Source organism: Nymphalis io, chromosome Z (assembly GCF_905147045.1).
Source record: "Nymphalis io chromosome Z, ilAglIoxx1.1, whole genome shotgun sequence".
Lineage (NCBI taxonomy): Eukaryota > Metazoa > Arthropoda > Insecta > Lepidoptera > Nymphalidae > Nymphalis > Nymphalis io.
This window is the reverse complement of record NC_065918.1, coordinates 12,303,650-12,321,762: the sequence shown is the minus strand read 5'-3', so window position 1 is coordinate 12,321,762 and position 18,113 is coordinate 12,303,650. Positions and strand designations below refer to the sequence as shown.

General features: G+C 35.7%; 1 protein-coding gene across 2 annotated transcripts; it reads right to left on the bottom strand.

Moving 5' to 3' along the window:
* Positions 1 to 609: 609 nt before the first annotated feature.
* On the bottom strand, positions 610 to 17,533 carry LOC126780228 (protein zer-1 homolog). 2 transcript variants are annotated; one of them, XM_050504516.1, is made up of 8 exons: positions 16,316 to 17,533; positions 14,024 to 14,232; positions 13,771 to 13,942; positions 13,059 to 13,220; positions 3,503 to 3,664; positions 2,518 to 2,667; positions 2,055 to 2,307; positions 610 to 1,336 (listed from the first exon to the last, which is right to left on the bottom strand). In XM_050504516.1, the coding sequence occupies exons 1-8, from the start codon at positions 17,315 to 17,317 to the stop codon at positions 1,158 to 1,160; spliced, it is 2,289 nt and encodes a 762-aa protein (XP_050360473.1). In that variant the 5' UTR covers positions 17,318 to 17,533; the 3' UTR covers positions 610 to 1,157. The 2 variants fall into 2 exon arrangements, with proteins under 2 accessions (XP_050360473.1, XP_050360474.1); XM_050504517.1 differs by having other exon boundaries at positions 1,149 to 1,336; positions 2,062 to 2,307.
* Between the last annotated feature and the right edge of the window lie 580 nt (positions 17,534 to 18,113).

Sequence of the window (18,113 nt, the reverse complement as noted above, 5' to 3'; positions counted from 1 at the left end):
CTATGTGTCTATCATATTAATATGAGTTTATCATATTTATATATTTTTACTTAACTATCATAGAACTTGTATAGCTATCGATTCGTTATTAATTTACATTCGAAGTATTGCATACCTCATTTAAATCTAGAAGTCATATTCTATTTAATTAACTTTATTATAAATGTATTAAATCAAACATAATTATCATAGTCATATATCTTAAATCAAACACATATTCTTTAATAATTTCATATTAGAAAGAGATAGATTTCTGTAGGAAGAGGTATATGAAACGTTTTTTTTAAAGTTATTTAATACTACACTATTTTTTTGTAATCCTATACCATTTATAATAACATTTAGAAGTAAGTAATGTAAGAATACGCATAGAATCTTAAATATAAATTATGAAACATTTCTTTAAATATGCATTTAATTACTAGTTTTTTAAAAGTTTGAAACTGATTTATGGATTACATATTATATAGAAATATCTATAAACAAACCTCTACATAATGTATTGACATAGGCCGGATAAAGTAGAAAAATTGAATACTTATAAAAAAAAAAACAAATCTATACAAAATATTACACTAGATTTTCAGAAGTCAGATTTATCTGAACATTAATTTTTTTAAGAGAGCGTTATGTCGTATTTTTTAAAAATCACATCGTGTTATTATGGACCAAATATGTTGTATATTAGTAATAAATTACTTTGTAGATAAAGTAAATTTATATGAGACATAAAAATATATTAACTCTTTGTTAGAACTATAAATACAATATAAGATGCTACACTAGTCCACACATAGGAAAATATTAATTCAACTAGTATATGTGAAGTAGTAACATTACATTTATATGGTAAAACATATCTTAACATTATTATTTTTTTGTATTTTTCGTTTAATTTCCACAAAAACACTGATTAATCATACCATTAGGCTTTACGACACCAATTGTTCCTGACACTTGTAATCGACCGACAATCTTAACACTACGCCCGAGTGGGTAAAAAGCTGTCCTTAGCAGTCTGTTTACGAGTACATTATTAGCAGCACTACACCAAATATGAAGCTTAACATAATCGATATCCAGAATACGAAAAGCTTGAATATTATTATCTGCTAGTCTCGTATGTGAGGGTCGATTTCCTCAAAATACTCCGTTAGTTAATTGTCCGGAGAGCCCGGCGGCGGAGTGCTCAGGTCGCGGGAAGCGTATTTGGCGCAGTTGTTGATAACAACCCAAGCCAGGTCCTTGATCATCGCGTAGGGTCCGGGGTGACGAAGCAGGCAACGGAGCAGTCTTAGACCACCCTCAGATTCCACCAAGGTACAGTATTTGTCAGCTGAAATATAAGTGGATACATTTTAGATTAGTTATGCATTTTATATAATCTTCTTTGCCACCCGCGGCTTCGCCCACGGAGGTAGGGTGGTGTCAGGTGCCTAAACATGCATGCATGCAAAATTTTATGCTGATTGAGTAGTTAAGATCTGAAAGCTTAATAAACAAATAAACAAAAAAGTTTATTTGTAATATTTGTAAGAATTTCACTGATTTAATAGCCAACGATGATCGACGGTAAAAAAATAATGCCATTTAATACACGAAGCAATTAAAATATAGAGACAATAATGTGGAATAATAATAATTATTAAAATATTTTTTTATTTTCACATTTAACTAAGCAAAAGAGTAGAATATGATCAACCCATCTCAATCTAAGCCTGCTTTTTGTAAGAGCCGATTTAGGAAATTGTTACGAATCCTATCGCCCGAACCCACCGTAGTGACGAGACGCAATTCGTCAGAATAAGCATTGTCATGCAGAGTTGGTGATAGGCTATCGTCGTTAAATGTTTTCAGCTTTTGATTAAATTTATGTATGTATATTTGCTTTTTATATTATTTTGTCGTATAGTTAAGTATTTTGTGTGTCTAATAAATAAACTCTTTATGCCTATCACATGCTGTTCACACCCCGCTAACCCCAAATTAATTGATCTTATGACCAGCGAGTGACGTGGATGCGTAGGTGTCGTGTGGTTGAGGTAAGTACTCACGGTATACCGTGGTAAGATTGGCCAGAGCCCATACGGCCCAGTGCTGGCACTGCGGTGTGTGGTGAGCATGCAGCAAGCTCAAAATCGGCTCGAATGATCGATAGTTTATATTCCTCTCAGCACGTCGGTCCCATCTATCGACTGCGGAGGCGATGCGCTCGAGTACAGCATCTCGAGCTGGTTCATCTACAGTCCAGGCATCTGGACCATCAGACGCCATGTGAGCAAGGACGCCTGCTGCATTGTAGCTCACCTATAAGAACAAATATAACATATTAAAAGGAGAATAAGTAAGGCAAAAAAGCGGAGAATGAAAGGAAATTTTAAATATGTTGCCATTAAAGTTCAATGTAATATATGATTTTCTTTTCAAGTACTCCAGCACACTTAGTTTTCAGTCTAATTTTATTTTTTTAAGAATAAATTAACAATATAATTAATTGTCATTTTTATCGACTTTTACCTCAATCCCATCACTCGAGGAATCAAGTAGATCATAGAATACTGATAGGAACAGCTTGTCCATAAGTTTTGGACGCAGCTCTGCCACTTCGGCTACATTTCCCAGCAAGCCCATCATGTTTCGAAGAAGCTCTTCTTTGTCGGGAAAACTCTGTAAAAAGTATTGATTGATTATATAAATTTATTTGCTTAAAATTTTGTAATGATTCGGAAATGGCGGAAATTCAATTATTCAATGTTCAAAAATCGTATAGTAAAAGCCTGTAAATCTCCCACAGCTGGGCTAAGGCCTCGTTTCCCTTTGAAAAGATGTTTTGCAGTTTAATTCACCATGCTACTCTGAGGCGGGTTGTAGTGTTGAATGCACATCGGATGAACAATGCTACACGATTCTCGATGTTTTCGTTCACAGTCGAGAACAAGTAAACATAAATTAAGCACCTGTACATGCATTGTTGCTTGCTTGGATTTGATCTCGCGATCTTTCGTTTTTGATCAACGTATTGCTAGGCTAAGCCATATCAACTCAATCTCATTCTTTTATCCAAAAATGGTTTACTTGATCATAATACAATTTTTTTGGGTCTTAACCTTACTTTTGAAAACTCAAATGGATAATCGATAAGTTAATTTTCAAAGGTATAAAATCAGTGGCAAAATCAGAAGCAATAAATTGAAGTGTGAAAACTATTTTCAGCGCTATAACGCCAACTGAAATGCCACGACCTAACCACGACGCCTATTTGTAGAAATGGTAGGTTACTACTAAAATCTGCCGATTACGTCTAGGCTTTTTATCTTAACATCTCAGTTGCCTTGATGAAGGTTCCGCATTCTCCACCATATCGTCGGCGTTGTCCCGCCTATATTACCTTGCCTTACAAATGTTACACGTTTGTTGACGGCATTGTTTAATCTAGTAGTTCAGTTAATTTTTTGTGCAATTTGGACTGTACGATCAATCAACGGAATTTTATTGAACATACCTTAAGACAAGCGAGGAAGAACTCCATGCCTCGATTTTCAAGGAAGCGTTGGCAGTTCTGAGGAGTTTCGTCAGTCACGTTCCACATAGTGGACCAAGCTACCTCAAGGACGTCGTCGCAGACGTGTCTCTCCAGACGATCCGCGATCAGGTTTAGCATTTTCTGTAACAACAATGATAGGTAATGATTGTAGACACTAAAACTAGTACTGGAAAACTAAATAATACGTAATAATAAATATCAGCGTAATCTAATTATAAGCACAATTAAAAACACTGGTTCAAATAACGTTAACACAGCTTTTATTATGTAAAGCAATTGTTTATTTTATTTAACATAAATAATTATAAAGTGGTAACCTATATTGTTCAGTTGTTTAATTAGATGAGACCATTTCATAATAAAACAATGAACATCGATCTGCTATTTTTTGACGAAAATAGTGTAAAATCCTAATCTGTTGCGCAGTTATTTTAACAATCCGTCAATCAGGTTATCCGCATTTTGATGGATAAATTAGTCATTGCAAAAACGCATATCGATTTGATATTGACGGCAATCTATACTGGGGTAGATCAAATAGCGTAAAAATAGTGTATCTAATATATGTCTTAGATAATTATGATAAAAGATAATATTTGAGTAGTATTATTTATACTGTAGTGTATAATTTCGATAAATGGGTTCAAACACCATTTTTTATGCATGGCATTATAGCATGATAAAAATTTCGAAAGAAATCTTGTTTATTATTAGATTGTAACACTGTGGACATAAAAAGAATGAATACTTATAAGGTATAGAAGAACGCTGGAACCAAATTATGCCGTCACATTTGTATGACCTTTCAAAAAGCGAATAATCATAGTATATTGAAAAAAAAACTACAGTAATTTCTATCGAAATAATTCATCTTTTTATATTTGGTTGGTTGTATTTTTTTTTTTATATTCGCCGGGAGGGCAAATGACTCTACTCCACCAGATGGTAAGTGGTAGTAGAGTCCAAACGCGACGACGGCCAGTACAGACGGGAAAAACGTTCTGCACTAGCCGCCTTCGCCTTTGCCGGCCCGCAAGATGCCTCTTCACGCCTCGTTTGAAGGAACCCGGGTTGTTCACTGCACCGAAAAGTTGTGCTGCGCTGTGTGCACAGATGCCGGTAGGCCTTTCGGGCACGTAATGGGGTCAGGAGAGTGTAACCCACCGATCACAAAAGGAAAAATGGTCTTAGGCACCCAGACCACTGATAACGTCGGACGGCGCCAAGCTGAGGAGGAAGCTGCCATGTCATCATGAAAGACAAGCTAAGCTTCCTCCAGACGAATGTCAACCACTGCGCCGGGGCTCAGGACCTGCTACTGCAGTCCATGGCGGAGTGGCTAATTGACCTGGCTGTGGCCTGAGAGCCCTATTTCATCCCTTCCCTACCTCATTGGGTAGGGGATTTGGATGGCACCGTGGCGATCCTCACTCGGAGCGGAACGGGTCCCCCCCTCTCACTCATTGAGAGGGGCTCGGGCTACGTTGTGGCGGGGTGGGGAGAGTACACAGTTGTGGGAATGTACTTCTCCCCTAACCGGGGCCTGGCAGAGTTCGAAATCTTTCTTGGCTCTGTCAGAGCTGCAGTGTTCAGGCAGTCGCCGAAACCGACAATGGTTCTCGGCGACTTTAACGCAAAATCACGTGCCTGGAGAAACCCTGCCACGAATCCGCGAGGGAGGGCCGTCCAGGTGTGGGCCCTACTCTCCAGCCTGTCTCTACTTAACAGGGGGCAGGTGCACACCTGCGTGCGGCAGCAGGGGGGGTCTGTGGTGGACCTATCGTTCGCCACTCCTATCGCAGCACGCAGAGTAAGGAACTGGAGGGTAGAGGAGGAGGTGGATATTCTGTCGGACCATAGATACATCCGATTTGAGATCTCCAACTCCTGCAGGCCAGCGGGACCACTGAGGGTGCCAACCACCCTTAGGAGGTGGTCTCTTGGCCAGCTAAATCGTGAGCTGGTCAAGGAGGCTGCCATCGTGCAGCGGTGGGTTTCCGTGGGATGGAGGGAGGGCGCTAGCGTCGAAGAGATGGCGGGCAGCATGCGCAGTGCTCTAAAGGAGGTGTGCGATGCGGCCATGCCGAGGACCCGGCAGAGGGTACCGCGCCGTCAGGTGTACTGGTGGTCGCTCGAAATAGTAGAGCTGCGGGCGACATGTAACCGGGCGCGGAGGGCATACGTGTCCGTTGTCGCAGGCGCAACGGCCTCAAAACGGACTTGGAGGGACGGCTGTGGGCCGCTTATCGCCAGTTGAAAAAGGAGCTGCAGCAGGTGATAAGTTGTGCCAAGCAGAGAGCGAGGGAGGAGCTTCTGGTGGGCCTGAACAGGGACCCGTGGGGGCGGCCGTATCGTGGTGTGCGAGGGAAGTTCCGTACACACGGCGCTCCTGTCATGGAAACGCTACCGCCGGATCTCCTCCTGCGCCTGGTTGGTGAATTATTTCCTAACCCAGGCGAGCACGTCCCACCAAGTATGGCCCCTCCATGACAGATGACAATATGGCTCCACCAAATATCATGGAGCGAGAGATGGAGATGGCCTTTGATCGACTGAGGGCCAGAACAGCGCCGGGTCCGGACGGGGTTCTAGGGCGTGTTCTGCGTGACGCCCTGGAACATCTAGGAGGGAGGCTTCGGGAACTGTTCGACGAGTGTCTTTCTAGTGGGCAGTTTTCGAAGCTGTGGAAGGAAGGAAAGTTGGTCCTGTTGCCGAAGGAGGGGCGCCCACTAAGCTCTTCCTCGGCATACAGGCCAATTGTGCTGCTGAATGAGACGGGCAAACTCTTCGAGAAGATTATCGCTGCCCGTCTTGTTCAGCACCTCGAGGAGGTAGGACCGGGTCTTTCAGAGGCTCAGTTCGGGTTCAGGGCGGGTCGATCAACTATCGACGCCCTGAACACCCTGAAGACCCGGACCATGGAGGCGGTGGCCCGAGGGGACGTGGTCCTGGCGGTATCGCTTTCAATAGTCTTCCTTTCGGGACAATAAGGGAGGCGCTTAGATATCACGGGGTGCCTTCCTATCTCAGAAGGCTGTTGGGGGCACACCCTGATTGAGTGTGCTGCATGGGGGCCCTAGCGCCAGTACCTGGCGGCCATTGTAGGCGGAGAACTCTCGCTGCTGAGCGTGATAAACGCCATGATCGGTAGCGAGAGGGGCTGGAAGGAGATGGTCTCTTTCTGCGAAAACGTCATGTCCAGAAGGAGGCCGCGGAGCGGGAGCGTGAGAACAGTGCTTCCGCTGACCCGCTTCGCCGAAGAAGACCGGGGAGAAGACGTCGGCGCTATGCAAACCTTCTCCTCCCGCCGTAAATGTCGCCGGGGCTAGCGGGTGTCTGTAACCCGAGAACCCCTTAGAATCTGGAGGCCTGCAGAGGCAGGCCTACCGTCGGGACGTCAGGGTAGTATGCGCAAGCGATCCCGTGGCGTCCCCCGAAAAGACGGTGTGGATATCGCTGGTTTTTGGTGGGTATTCCGGCGCCTTCAGCGGCGGCGAGCCCCACATACCCCCCCACTTCAAATGGGGGAAACGCGTAAATGCGTTTTTCCAGCGGAAAAAAAAGTACACATCTTTCGCGTAGAGGTTGAGTGATGGTACTAGCGCCCCAAATATTCTAACCCAACAGGAACAAAAACAGCCGGACACTACCCACCCTTCAACGCAACAAGATCGAATGAGCACAAATCATATCGAATGATCTACGAGAACTGAAATTCTGAAAAAAAAAACTCTACACGAGGCACAGAGTCTATATTGCAGTATAGTACAGAGCTGTTTATTGTTAATAATGTGAATCGTCCTCGTATGCTTCTAATCAAGGTAGTATACAATAGCTTTTAGTATTTATTTATTGATTTCCCATTTCTAAATATGAAGCCAAGCATTTGCGTGCAGATTTACAGATGTTTTTTTTTATGAAGATTAAACCAGTGTATCTATCAACTGTAATTCCTAAAGCATGGACAGATTCTGTTTTCTGAAGTAAGCTACTGTTGCTCATGAATTTTGCTTTAATTAAAGAGCCTTTAACAGTAAAACTTTTAATATTTACACCAATCAACAACCCTATCAGTATCTTCTTGTAGTAATAAATTAATAAGTTCTTGTATTATCTTTTAGTAATAATATTTTTGTAATTTTAAATTAATTTAGCAAGTTTAAGGTCGCCGGCAAAAATGGGACATTTTGAATTTTGATTGCAGTTACCGATATCATTTATAAAAATATAAAATAATAGTGATCTTAAGATGGAACCTTGGGGAACTCCCGACTTCTATATATCTGGGATTAATGAACAATAACAACGAACGTCAACAGTATCAATTATATTACATAAGCATTCTGTGCGTGTACAAGTTGCATAAACTTGTATGCAGTTTTCTTGAATTTGTGACTTCTGTATACGCTTGCCAAAAATCTTGTACACGCAACTTTTCTTACATTAATGTATAACAATATTATATAAACTTCGCCATGATAATATGACTATTATAGACAACATATATTTTTAAACAATTTATTTTTCTGTTTTTGGCACGTCAAGTAACATTAGCGTTGCTCCTAGTTATTACATGGCAATGCTATAAAACTTGTCAGAACCAAAAATATTGTCATATATCTATTTATATAGTAATATATGTCATTATGTGATGAGGCTTTCGTTAGTTGTTTTGCTACGCTCATGAAAACTTTTAGACAAAAAATAAATTGTATGTTTGTCTTTCAACATAAAACCCGTCTCGGCTAGCTAGTTACTACAAATGATCAATTCATTATATTTGCAAAATTACACAAGCGATATCACTGGCTAATGAAAACTGTTATTTTTATAATATAGTTGTACCAAAATATCATAAAATAAGGAATAATATTACTTATTAATTAATAGAAAAGAGATATATCAAAATTGCCGCGCAAGCGTAACATATTAAGAGCAGAGCAGAGATTATAAAGCATCATTGCTGAGCTTTTGCCTGACTTTGCAGAGGTTAATCATAAATTATTATATATTTTTTATCATACTCGTAATTTACAAATAATTAAGGGCTGACATTAGGTGTTTACTCCAAATCCAGTTATTTTTATAAGGACAAAAAGCTTTTTGCACTTATTACCTTAATTTCCTTTTCACGGAAAACCTCCTGTCCTATGTCACCCATGCTTACACGTTACTATATTTGTTTCTAATCAATAGCTGTGGCGCTTTTATCAGAATACATTTTTGTTTTTTGAACACCGATTTAAAACAAGTCAAGAGTTTCATTTTTTATTTTTTCATATTTAATTTAATTTTGAATAAATTACAGGTTACACATTAAAATACCATCATGTTTTTTTTTTTTTTATAATGAACAGATAATCGATAAGTTATAATGCCGCAAATAATTCCGACATTCCAATATTGTTTTGAATTACTTCTATACAAACATATAATTGGATAAGTAGCCGCTATAGACGTTGATATTTTAGAGATAATAAGACACATAGATTTTTATAAACAGAATAATAATGAAGCATACTTGCAATCACCAAGTATTACAATTTAAAAAATGTATTTTGAGAGCATCATTGAAATAAAATATAGTTGGTACAGCTTAAAAGAAAAAAACATGTCGTATCGTGCAACCGATACAATTGGCAATAATACTTATACTACTATATTAAGTTTAAATTACTGATAAACGTAAAGGTCGCTTATAACATTCTGCGTTGCATCACTCGCAGCCAATAGATGAACGCTGAGCAAAGCACCACGCGATAATAAAATATGAAAAATTGGATAGTGATAAAATAAGTTCTTGTTTTTCCAAAGAAAATCAAACTTTGAAAACCATAAAAATTGAGATGGGACCACCTTGGACCTTTACTAGAATATAGTGTGTTGTTGTGTGAAGTCTCAACAATTTCAAATTCCCGAGATATGACACACTAGGTTATCAGTCCACGGATTTCAAAACTTTTCAAAATGAAAACAATGAAGTGTTTTTTGGTTAGATCTATCGACAAATTATAACAATTTAGTAATAATTTAACATTTATTCAATTCGCAGTCAGAGCAATTCGCAAAATTAATAGAATTTTTAATTCCCAATTTATTTTTAATAATAGCCTTAATAAAATAATTAGTATTTCCAAATATAGAGTATGTAAGAGTATGAAGAATATTTTCTAAGAGTCCGCAAAAACCATCCGCATAGTTTTAGTAAAAAGCCCGTTTTTTCATCTTTTTTTCAGTAAAACGCTAGTTTTCGCTAAGAAAGCGAGCGAATAAAACTTAAGACTTTTTATAAATAATATCATTATAATACGATTTTGACAAAACTAGAACTTCGAGTTACAAGTCATGAGACTGTTAAATCTGGATTAATACTCTTTTATTCAATCTGAATACTAAATATATTTTTTTATTATTATTGTATGAGTTTCGAAAAAAACATTAGTGTTTTTCTATACCAAATAAGAATTTTCCCGATATGCAAACAAGATCAAGTCTATGGTAATTAAAAGGCCACCCACGTGAAATCAATATATCGTACGCATATTATTAAAAGAACAGTTTTGTTTATTTTTTTCAGTTTCACGCATAAACTACTAATCCGATTGTTATGGAACTTTAAAATAATATAATAGTTTATAGTTTCAGATCGGACATGGCTATATTTGTTAATACGTTGCATATTTTTTTCGAAGCGAACGCTGTAATAGATACCCCCAAAACTATATATGAGCTATTTGTAGATCGTCAAAATGTCTAAAAATTTTAAAAACTCACAGTAATATTAACTATGATTGTAAACTTTTTTAATTCAACTTCAAACTCGGAACTTTATATACATATATATTTTATTCCAGTAGTTTTATTTAAATTCGCGACCTCAGCAATCAAATTGTGAAGGCTTCATATTATTTTTATAACTCATCTTCAGACTGTCAGTTTAAGTAATGATAATATTGTGATGGCGATTATACTATTAAAATTGTTAATATTAGTAGAAAAAGTAATTTTATTCTGGTAATAAAGTTGAACATAGGTAATATTTCTAAAAGCGCCAATGTCTATAGGCGGGGGTGACAACCTACCATCAGGTGGCCCGTTTACTAGTCAGGCTAAGTGTTTATATGAACGAAGGTAATTGACCAAAAATCGATTTAAATCGTATCCAATGACATCAAGCATTATCGTATTTGGATTGCTATTATTCCTAAACGATTATGATGTGATGTGTTTAACAAATAACTAGTGACGGGATAAAGTATTTTATTTTCATGTTTTTCTTGTTTAAATAACAACCGATTATGTAAAATAATACAGATAATAAATGTGCGAAAAGATAATAAATTAAAGGAGGTCGCAACATAAATATTCATGACATTTCCATAATCACGTATGTACAGATTTACACTAACGATTTTTCCGACGGTCCGTAGAATATTTTTCGGGATAAACGTATTAAATATATAACAAGATCAATAAAATATATTCGATGCTATAAACATGATCGCATGATAACGTAGTTAACAGCCATTCATTATTTATTCTACCACTACACATTAGGAGTCGGTGCATTCACATTAACAACTTAGTTCCCATGGTTTGTGGCGCATTGAGGAATGGTTAATGTTCCCTACAGTGCCATTGTCTATGGACTTGTGTAACCACTTACCAACGGGAGGCTCATTGTTAAGCCCGCTTACATAAAATAATAGTGCAAAAATATACCATTGAAGTTCGACTTCCATTGCGAGTTGGTGGATATAAATATCGCTTACCTGAGGACATTTCCTTACATACCGAGTACGGGTTAAATTATTATAGTTTTCATCGCAGTTTTTGTCACAGCATCAATATCAAATGCATATCACAATACTACATACTATTAAACAAAGTACTGCCCCCGCGTCTGTCTGAACGCGATAAACTCAAAACCTAACAAACGGATTGTCATACGGTTTTCACCAATGAACGGAACCATTCATGAGGAATATTTAGGTGAATAATTCCTTTAGATTTTGTGATAAATTGGCTGAAATATAATGATTGCACCAAAACTTATATGTATTACGATATAAACATTTTATGTAAATCCTTACTCTATACGTGCGAAGCCGGGACAGAAAGTTAGTAGAATATAAATTCGCTTTGCTTTTCAATTTGTCGCTTAATATTTTATTATAATTATTTAGTTCGCTAGTAAAGTAGCTCAGCTGAAAGTTTTATTTGAAATTCAATTACAAATACGATATTATTATTATTAATAATATTGTCAGGTAGTTTTTTGAATTTTGCTTTTACAAATAGAATACAAATTTAAATATAGGATAAAACAGTATCTTATAGACTATGTTCATAATAAATTAACAATAATTATGATTAGGGCAGAGCAGTGCTATATACAATAATAAATAATTGACGCTAAAAGAAGGTTTAGCTCAATTGTATAAAAGTTTTTTTTTAAATGTTACCATTATTAATGTCACTAAAGATACATGATTAGATGAACACTAACATTTTTTACTTATCCACTAATGCGAATGAACTAGTGTCATCGCGATGTTATTACATAACAAAAGAAAATAATGAGAAGAACGAAAGAACAAAACTTGTGTGTATAATATTCTCAAACGGCTTTGCTAGAATTAGAAATATATATATTCCTGCGTCATTTTAAATATTTATAAATTTAAAGTTGTTTGAAATTTCATCATTACAATTTGATGAAAAAAATCCTTCGCATTCAAAGGCAAAATTAAATGGAACGCAATCCGTCGCAAGCATATTATATTTAAATTAATAAGTTATCCAGAATCGCAAAGCATTGTGTACTTATGTAAGATTTCCGTCGGGGTGTTATACGACTTTGTTTTACCGCCATTTTGGTAATTTGTTTTGACATTTGACAGTCGTGAAGTAAAGACGTGGAAAATTTATCATGGAAGAATATTCGATAAACCAAGGTTTTATTTTTTTTCTATGAAAAAGTTAGGTAAAATTATTAAAACAACGTTCACACGACACAATAAATAGTGCGCTTTTACTATTTATTGTGTCGTGCATGAATTCGAAGATCTATAGTTCGATATCTACTAAATACTAGATAGTTTGATAGGCTTTAGCGTGGACCACAACGTACTGCAAGATCTGCTGAGACCATTCGTTCTGGTTGGTTGATGTTCAAAACAATTTATCGAACACAATTCGACACAGTGTTCAGATACTTGTGGTCAACGTGTTGTTTAACGTAAACAACTTTAGTCACAATTCTGCACAAGGATCTGATTTGTTTCTATTTAAGATTTAATCAGCAAATGATCTTTCATTTAAGCCGTTGTACATATGCCATATAAATTACACCTTGGCCACAACGCTGATGTTCAGAACTGCATACTTGGACATTTAACAAGGTAGTATAACTTTCAGGCGGACACCCGTCATACCACATAAAACACTACCTGAAAAACAGGCGCTTATTTTTAAATAAAGTTTAATGAAACACAAAATTACGATTACTTACACCTATGGCGCCATGATTCCCGAGGAATCGTTTCTGCTTGCCGTCCACCTGGCAAGCGAGAGAGTTCAGAAGATATATAGCGATGCGCTGCACGAAGCCTTCCTGGTTGACATCGGCTACGCCGGTCAGTAGAATCTGCACGACCCTTTCGTATTCAAACAACTGCAACAAATTAAATCAATTTGAGTAACCGTTAAAAAAACTGGTGGGCCAGTGTTTTCAGAACCTTTTTTTTCTTTTCTGGCTTCCTAAAATATTTAGGAGAATCTACATTTACGCGTCAGAACCCAGCGCAGTAATGATTCAAATAATTATTTACCGTTCGTGATCACGTATCTCTTTTTCGATAATATTTTATATTACACAAATATTTTAAATTATCATTTATAATTTACAACACGGTCCCGTTATAAAACGTCGTTTTTATGGACAAATAGTTTTACAAATCAGCTATTAACAGAAATTTGAAACTAAGTTCATAGCATTCTTCAATTCAGCTTGTTTAACATTTTTTAATTACTCTGTAGAAAATAAAACAATTGTCCTATTTAAATATATTATATTTAGTAAAATTAAAACATGGGCATTTTACATAAAATCTAATGCAAAATAACTCTCAAAGTACCTGTATAAAAAAAACCGTAAAGTCAAAAAGTAAACATTTTTTTAGTTTTTAAACATTCCGTGAAAAAAAAATGTCAATTTTACTTACTACGTCAGTAGGAATCTTAAACTGGCAGAGTGCGAGGCAGCCATTGCGCATCATAGTGTCATCACCAAGATGAGCATCCATACCGTCCAGCAGCGCGGTGATAATACGACGTTTAAGCCTTATACCGATGCGAGGTTTCTCCTTTCCCTTGACAATGTAGAACAAGGTGGCGCTATAAAATAATATAACATATTAACTATAACAATCCCATAACATTAATTCGTTATGATCATACCGAGCACTGCGTTCCTACCTGCCAGAAATCTGGATGTGTTTTTCTGAGACATGTTGTTCCATAGCATCAAGCACAACGCATAGTGCTCGTCCGACATACGCATTATATCTCTCAGTACTACGGAACATATAGTACAAATCATTCAAAACACGAGTCAGCATAGCTGGACGCTCCATATAAACAACACCTGCTGTGAGAATTTGTTCTTCGTTTGCATCGCCTGTAATCTAAGTAAGTTTTTATTTATAAGTAAGTTATTATTTGTAAATTCAGTTTCAGTAGGAGTAAAAGCTTCAAATCCAATAAGAATATAATAGTGTTAAAGTTATAGATGTAGAAGAAGAAATATCAACATATAACAAACAAAAAGATACAAAAATTTAAAAATAAAGTTAAATTGTTAATGTTTTATTTTTATTCTTATTTAATGAACGTAAAGTGTTTGATAGCTATTTATTGAAACTAATATGTTATAAATTATCACAAATTGCTATGAAATAGTTGACAAATAGAATGGCTACCATAAAACCTATCCTTAACAAACACTTGTTTTAGTGACTAGAAACAGAAAAAACGTCATCAAGCATTTGTGGGTCTATATAATCTCAAATGGCATAAAATCTTTGTTTGATGCATCAAAACAATGAAACTTTTCAAGTAATCCCTGAAATAATATATTAGTAAAATCTGGGATATAAACTAATGCCTGTGTTGTTAAAAAGCGATTCCTAAAAAAATCTCGATCGAAAAAATACCAAACACCTACAGCCATGTGTATGGCTGTGCCAACATACTCTATAACTATATATTATTAAGTTGTACATATTTTGAGATTTGAGACTGAGAGCCCAAATTGCTGACGGAGTCGAAGATAAAATTGTCGGTGCAGTTGTTATCGAAGCGTACACTGCTAAAACTATAACAGATACGCAAACACTTTATATGAAAGATTTGTAGATCTCCAAAATGGCTACATTATGTCATTGTAGTCAAAGAGAAAATATTATATATATGCGAGAGTGAGTTTGTTACGCTTTCACATTTTAACTACTTAACCAATCATCATAAAAAAAAATTGCATACACGTTATCAGTACAAAAGGGTCATAAACCAACACGCCCCCCTCCCCTCACACAAGTGAAGCCGCAGGCGGAAACTAGTAATTTATGAATAGCATGACTACAATGAAATCTAGATTGCATGTTTGATAACCAACCTTTTCATTATTTACCAAATATTTTTTCAAATCTAACTATCCTTTCTATCTTATAACATTAAATAAGTAATTCTTGTACATATATCTGAAATCTGAATATATAGTCTGAATTCTGAAAATCTGAAAATGAAAGAGCAATTTGGCTCCAACTTTGTATTCAGATAAGGTAGCTTTTGAAGTTTATCTATATACTTGTTTTCTCTAACAAAAAAACACAATATATCTCAATAAAAAAGTATTAATGACTAATAAGTACATCTGTTAAAACAAAATCCGTAAAATTAAAAAAAACAGTAAGATATATTTTATAATTCTTGAAATGTGTTAATTTTGCTCTATAATATGCTCAATAATTTTTTCTATAATTTCCCTATATCCCATTCTTTATATTTACTTTTTAATTGCAATTATACTCTATTTTAAAATAATAATAATGATAAAGTAACAAATATTACAATTTTAATAATAATATGATTATTTCTATACATTTTCGTTTTTTGTTAACTTAATCTTACAGTCATCTAAAGCCGAGTCAGGTCAGATGTAACCATTGAAACATCAGATAAATAAAATGAATAATATGAAGACTGAATGTTTAAAGTGTACATTTTTCATTTTTATATAGTTACTTCCAGCCTTGTGCTGATATTATTGCCACAGAAGCCATCAAAGTTGTTACATGTATTTATGTAGTAGTATGTAATGAAATAATTGATTAAATAAAAATATTAGATTCAATAAGTTCTTTTTTTTTGTATAATTTTTTATTTCCCAGCATAGTATGTACAATGGTTTTTTTTTTGTCAATATTCAATAAACTAAGTTAAATTTATTGTAAATGTTCATAAACAGAGGACTAGTAGCTCTGCACCACTTTATTGCATTAAACTTTTATTTTGATACTGTAGTGTGCATCATATTGTGTGAACTGTGTTATCTTTTTAACATTTCTTAATAAATGACCACCTAAGGGATGTTTTTTTTAAATCCAACTGTTGCAGACTGATTATATATTAAAAAATCACAAATATAAAAAAATAGAATAAAAAATAAGTAACTATAAAAATATATAATTAGCATTTTAAGTGTCTTACCACTTTCGCTGGTATGTCGTGCCGCTTGCAGGCCCCATGATGAGTCGCATACAAGCCTAAAAACTCTAAAGGCCGGTTAACTCGACTCACAAGCCCAGGGATATCACAACGGACATGATTCTCAGATCCCGCTGAAGTACCTCCTGCTGCTGGGACTGCACCTCCGTTACCAGCCAGATTAGTACCAGATATATCCAGTGATTCCAAATTTGGCAAACTTGTTACCAGCTTTGACAAAACATCATTCGGACTAAAATATTTGCCGTGTCTCTCATTAGACTGAGAAATATCCAAGTGCCGTAGAGTGCGCATACTAGCAATCCACTCTATTATTTCTTTTGACCATAAAACACTGTGAAGCACAAGTGACCTCAAATTCTTTAGCTCGTGTAGAGCCCAGGTAGAACCCGCAGATGTATATTCAGAGAGATCTAAATGTGTAAGATAGTGCAATGGTTTCAGGAGTAGTAAAGGGAATATAGACATTCCTCTGCATTGAATAGTTAGCCGCCGTAATTTCGGCGCATCAATGATATAACGTCGTTGGCGAATCATAGCCTCATCTTGAGAAACCACATAAGTAAGTGGTCCAAATTTAAGACAGACTAGATTATCACTGTTGCTGTTAATCAGGTCTAGCGAGGCTTGAGAGAGATACTCACATTGAATGAGTTCCACCTGATATGGCTTGTGTTCCACAAAGCAACGAAGACCTTCGTCAGTAATCCGTGCGTTGCGTAGTTTTACGCGATCCAGTCGAGTACGAGAGCGATCGCGAAACAAGTTGGCGATGTTATCATTGACACGATTCTTCTTTTGGTAGGTTTGAAGGAATTTCTCACACAGTTCAGCTGGTAATATGATATCATCTTTAAGCTTGCGCCAGCGGCTTGTAGGATCCAACTTCGTGATAATATTCAAATTGGCCACGATGTAGTCCATGCAAATGTTTAAAAGAGAATCCGGGGTACTGTCGTACAACGTAAATACTTCCGACGACATTCTGAACACAGCACTGATTTTATTTTTTAAGACATAATATTCAAAAGTAACATTCACTATGACACAATTATTTGTTATTGAATACAATTATCTTAAGTTGTTATCACTGATGTAGACTCCATTGCAAACTGTTTATTATGATGTCCTTCCGCTACCAGGACCGATATTAAAATGATAAATTCTGCTCCAGACAGGGGAGAAATAATATTTCGCACAACGCAACGACAATGGCAGACATTTTTCTTTTAAATGTCAAACTGGATTCTTGCATTTTAGCCAAAAATAAAATATTTTTTATTAATATTTTATTGTTATAATAATTAGCTCGTTTTTGTAAATTGAATGTTCACAAATAAGATTTTGTTTTTATATTTATAAACATACATACTATTATGTATTGTCGGCCATATCAATAGCTAGTTTTTTTTCTTAAGATATTTTATTAATAACAGAGCCCTGTATGTGCTTAAAAAATCATTATAATTACTAAATACATGCCAAATCAAATATAGGATTAAGTACCCATGCTACGTTATTACTATTTTAATACAAACTTATCTTAACATAAATCTCATCGCGCTTAGAGAAGATGTTCGAATACGTCTATTATTAATCAAAATCCTTAAAATTTAGCATTATTACATTTTATGATATATATAAATATATATAAATAAATATTCAATATAAATTAATTATTTCTTATAGAATTTAAAAGTTGATTATATTCAAAGTAAAAAATGCGTAATTACAACCCAGTAAGGGTTTTTACTTAATAACTTTTAAAAAAATGATTTTT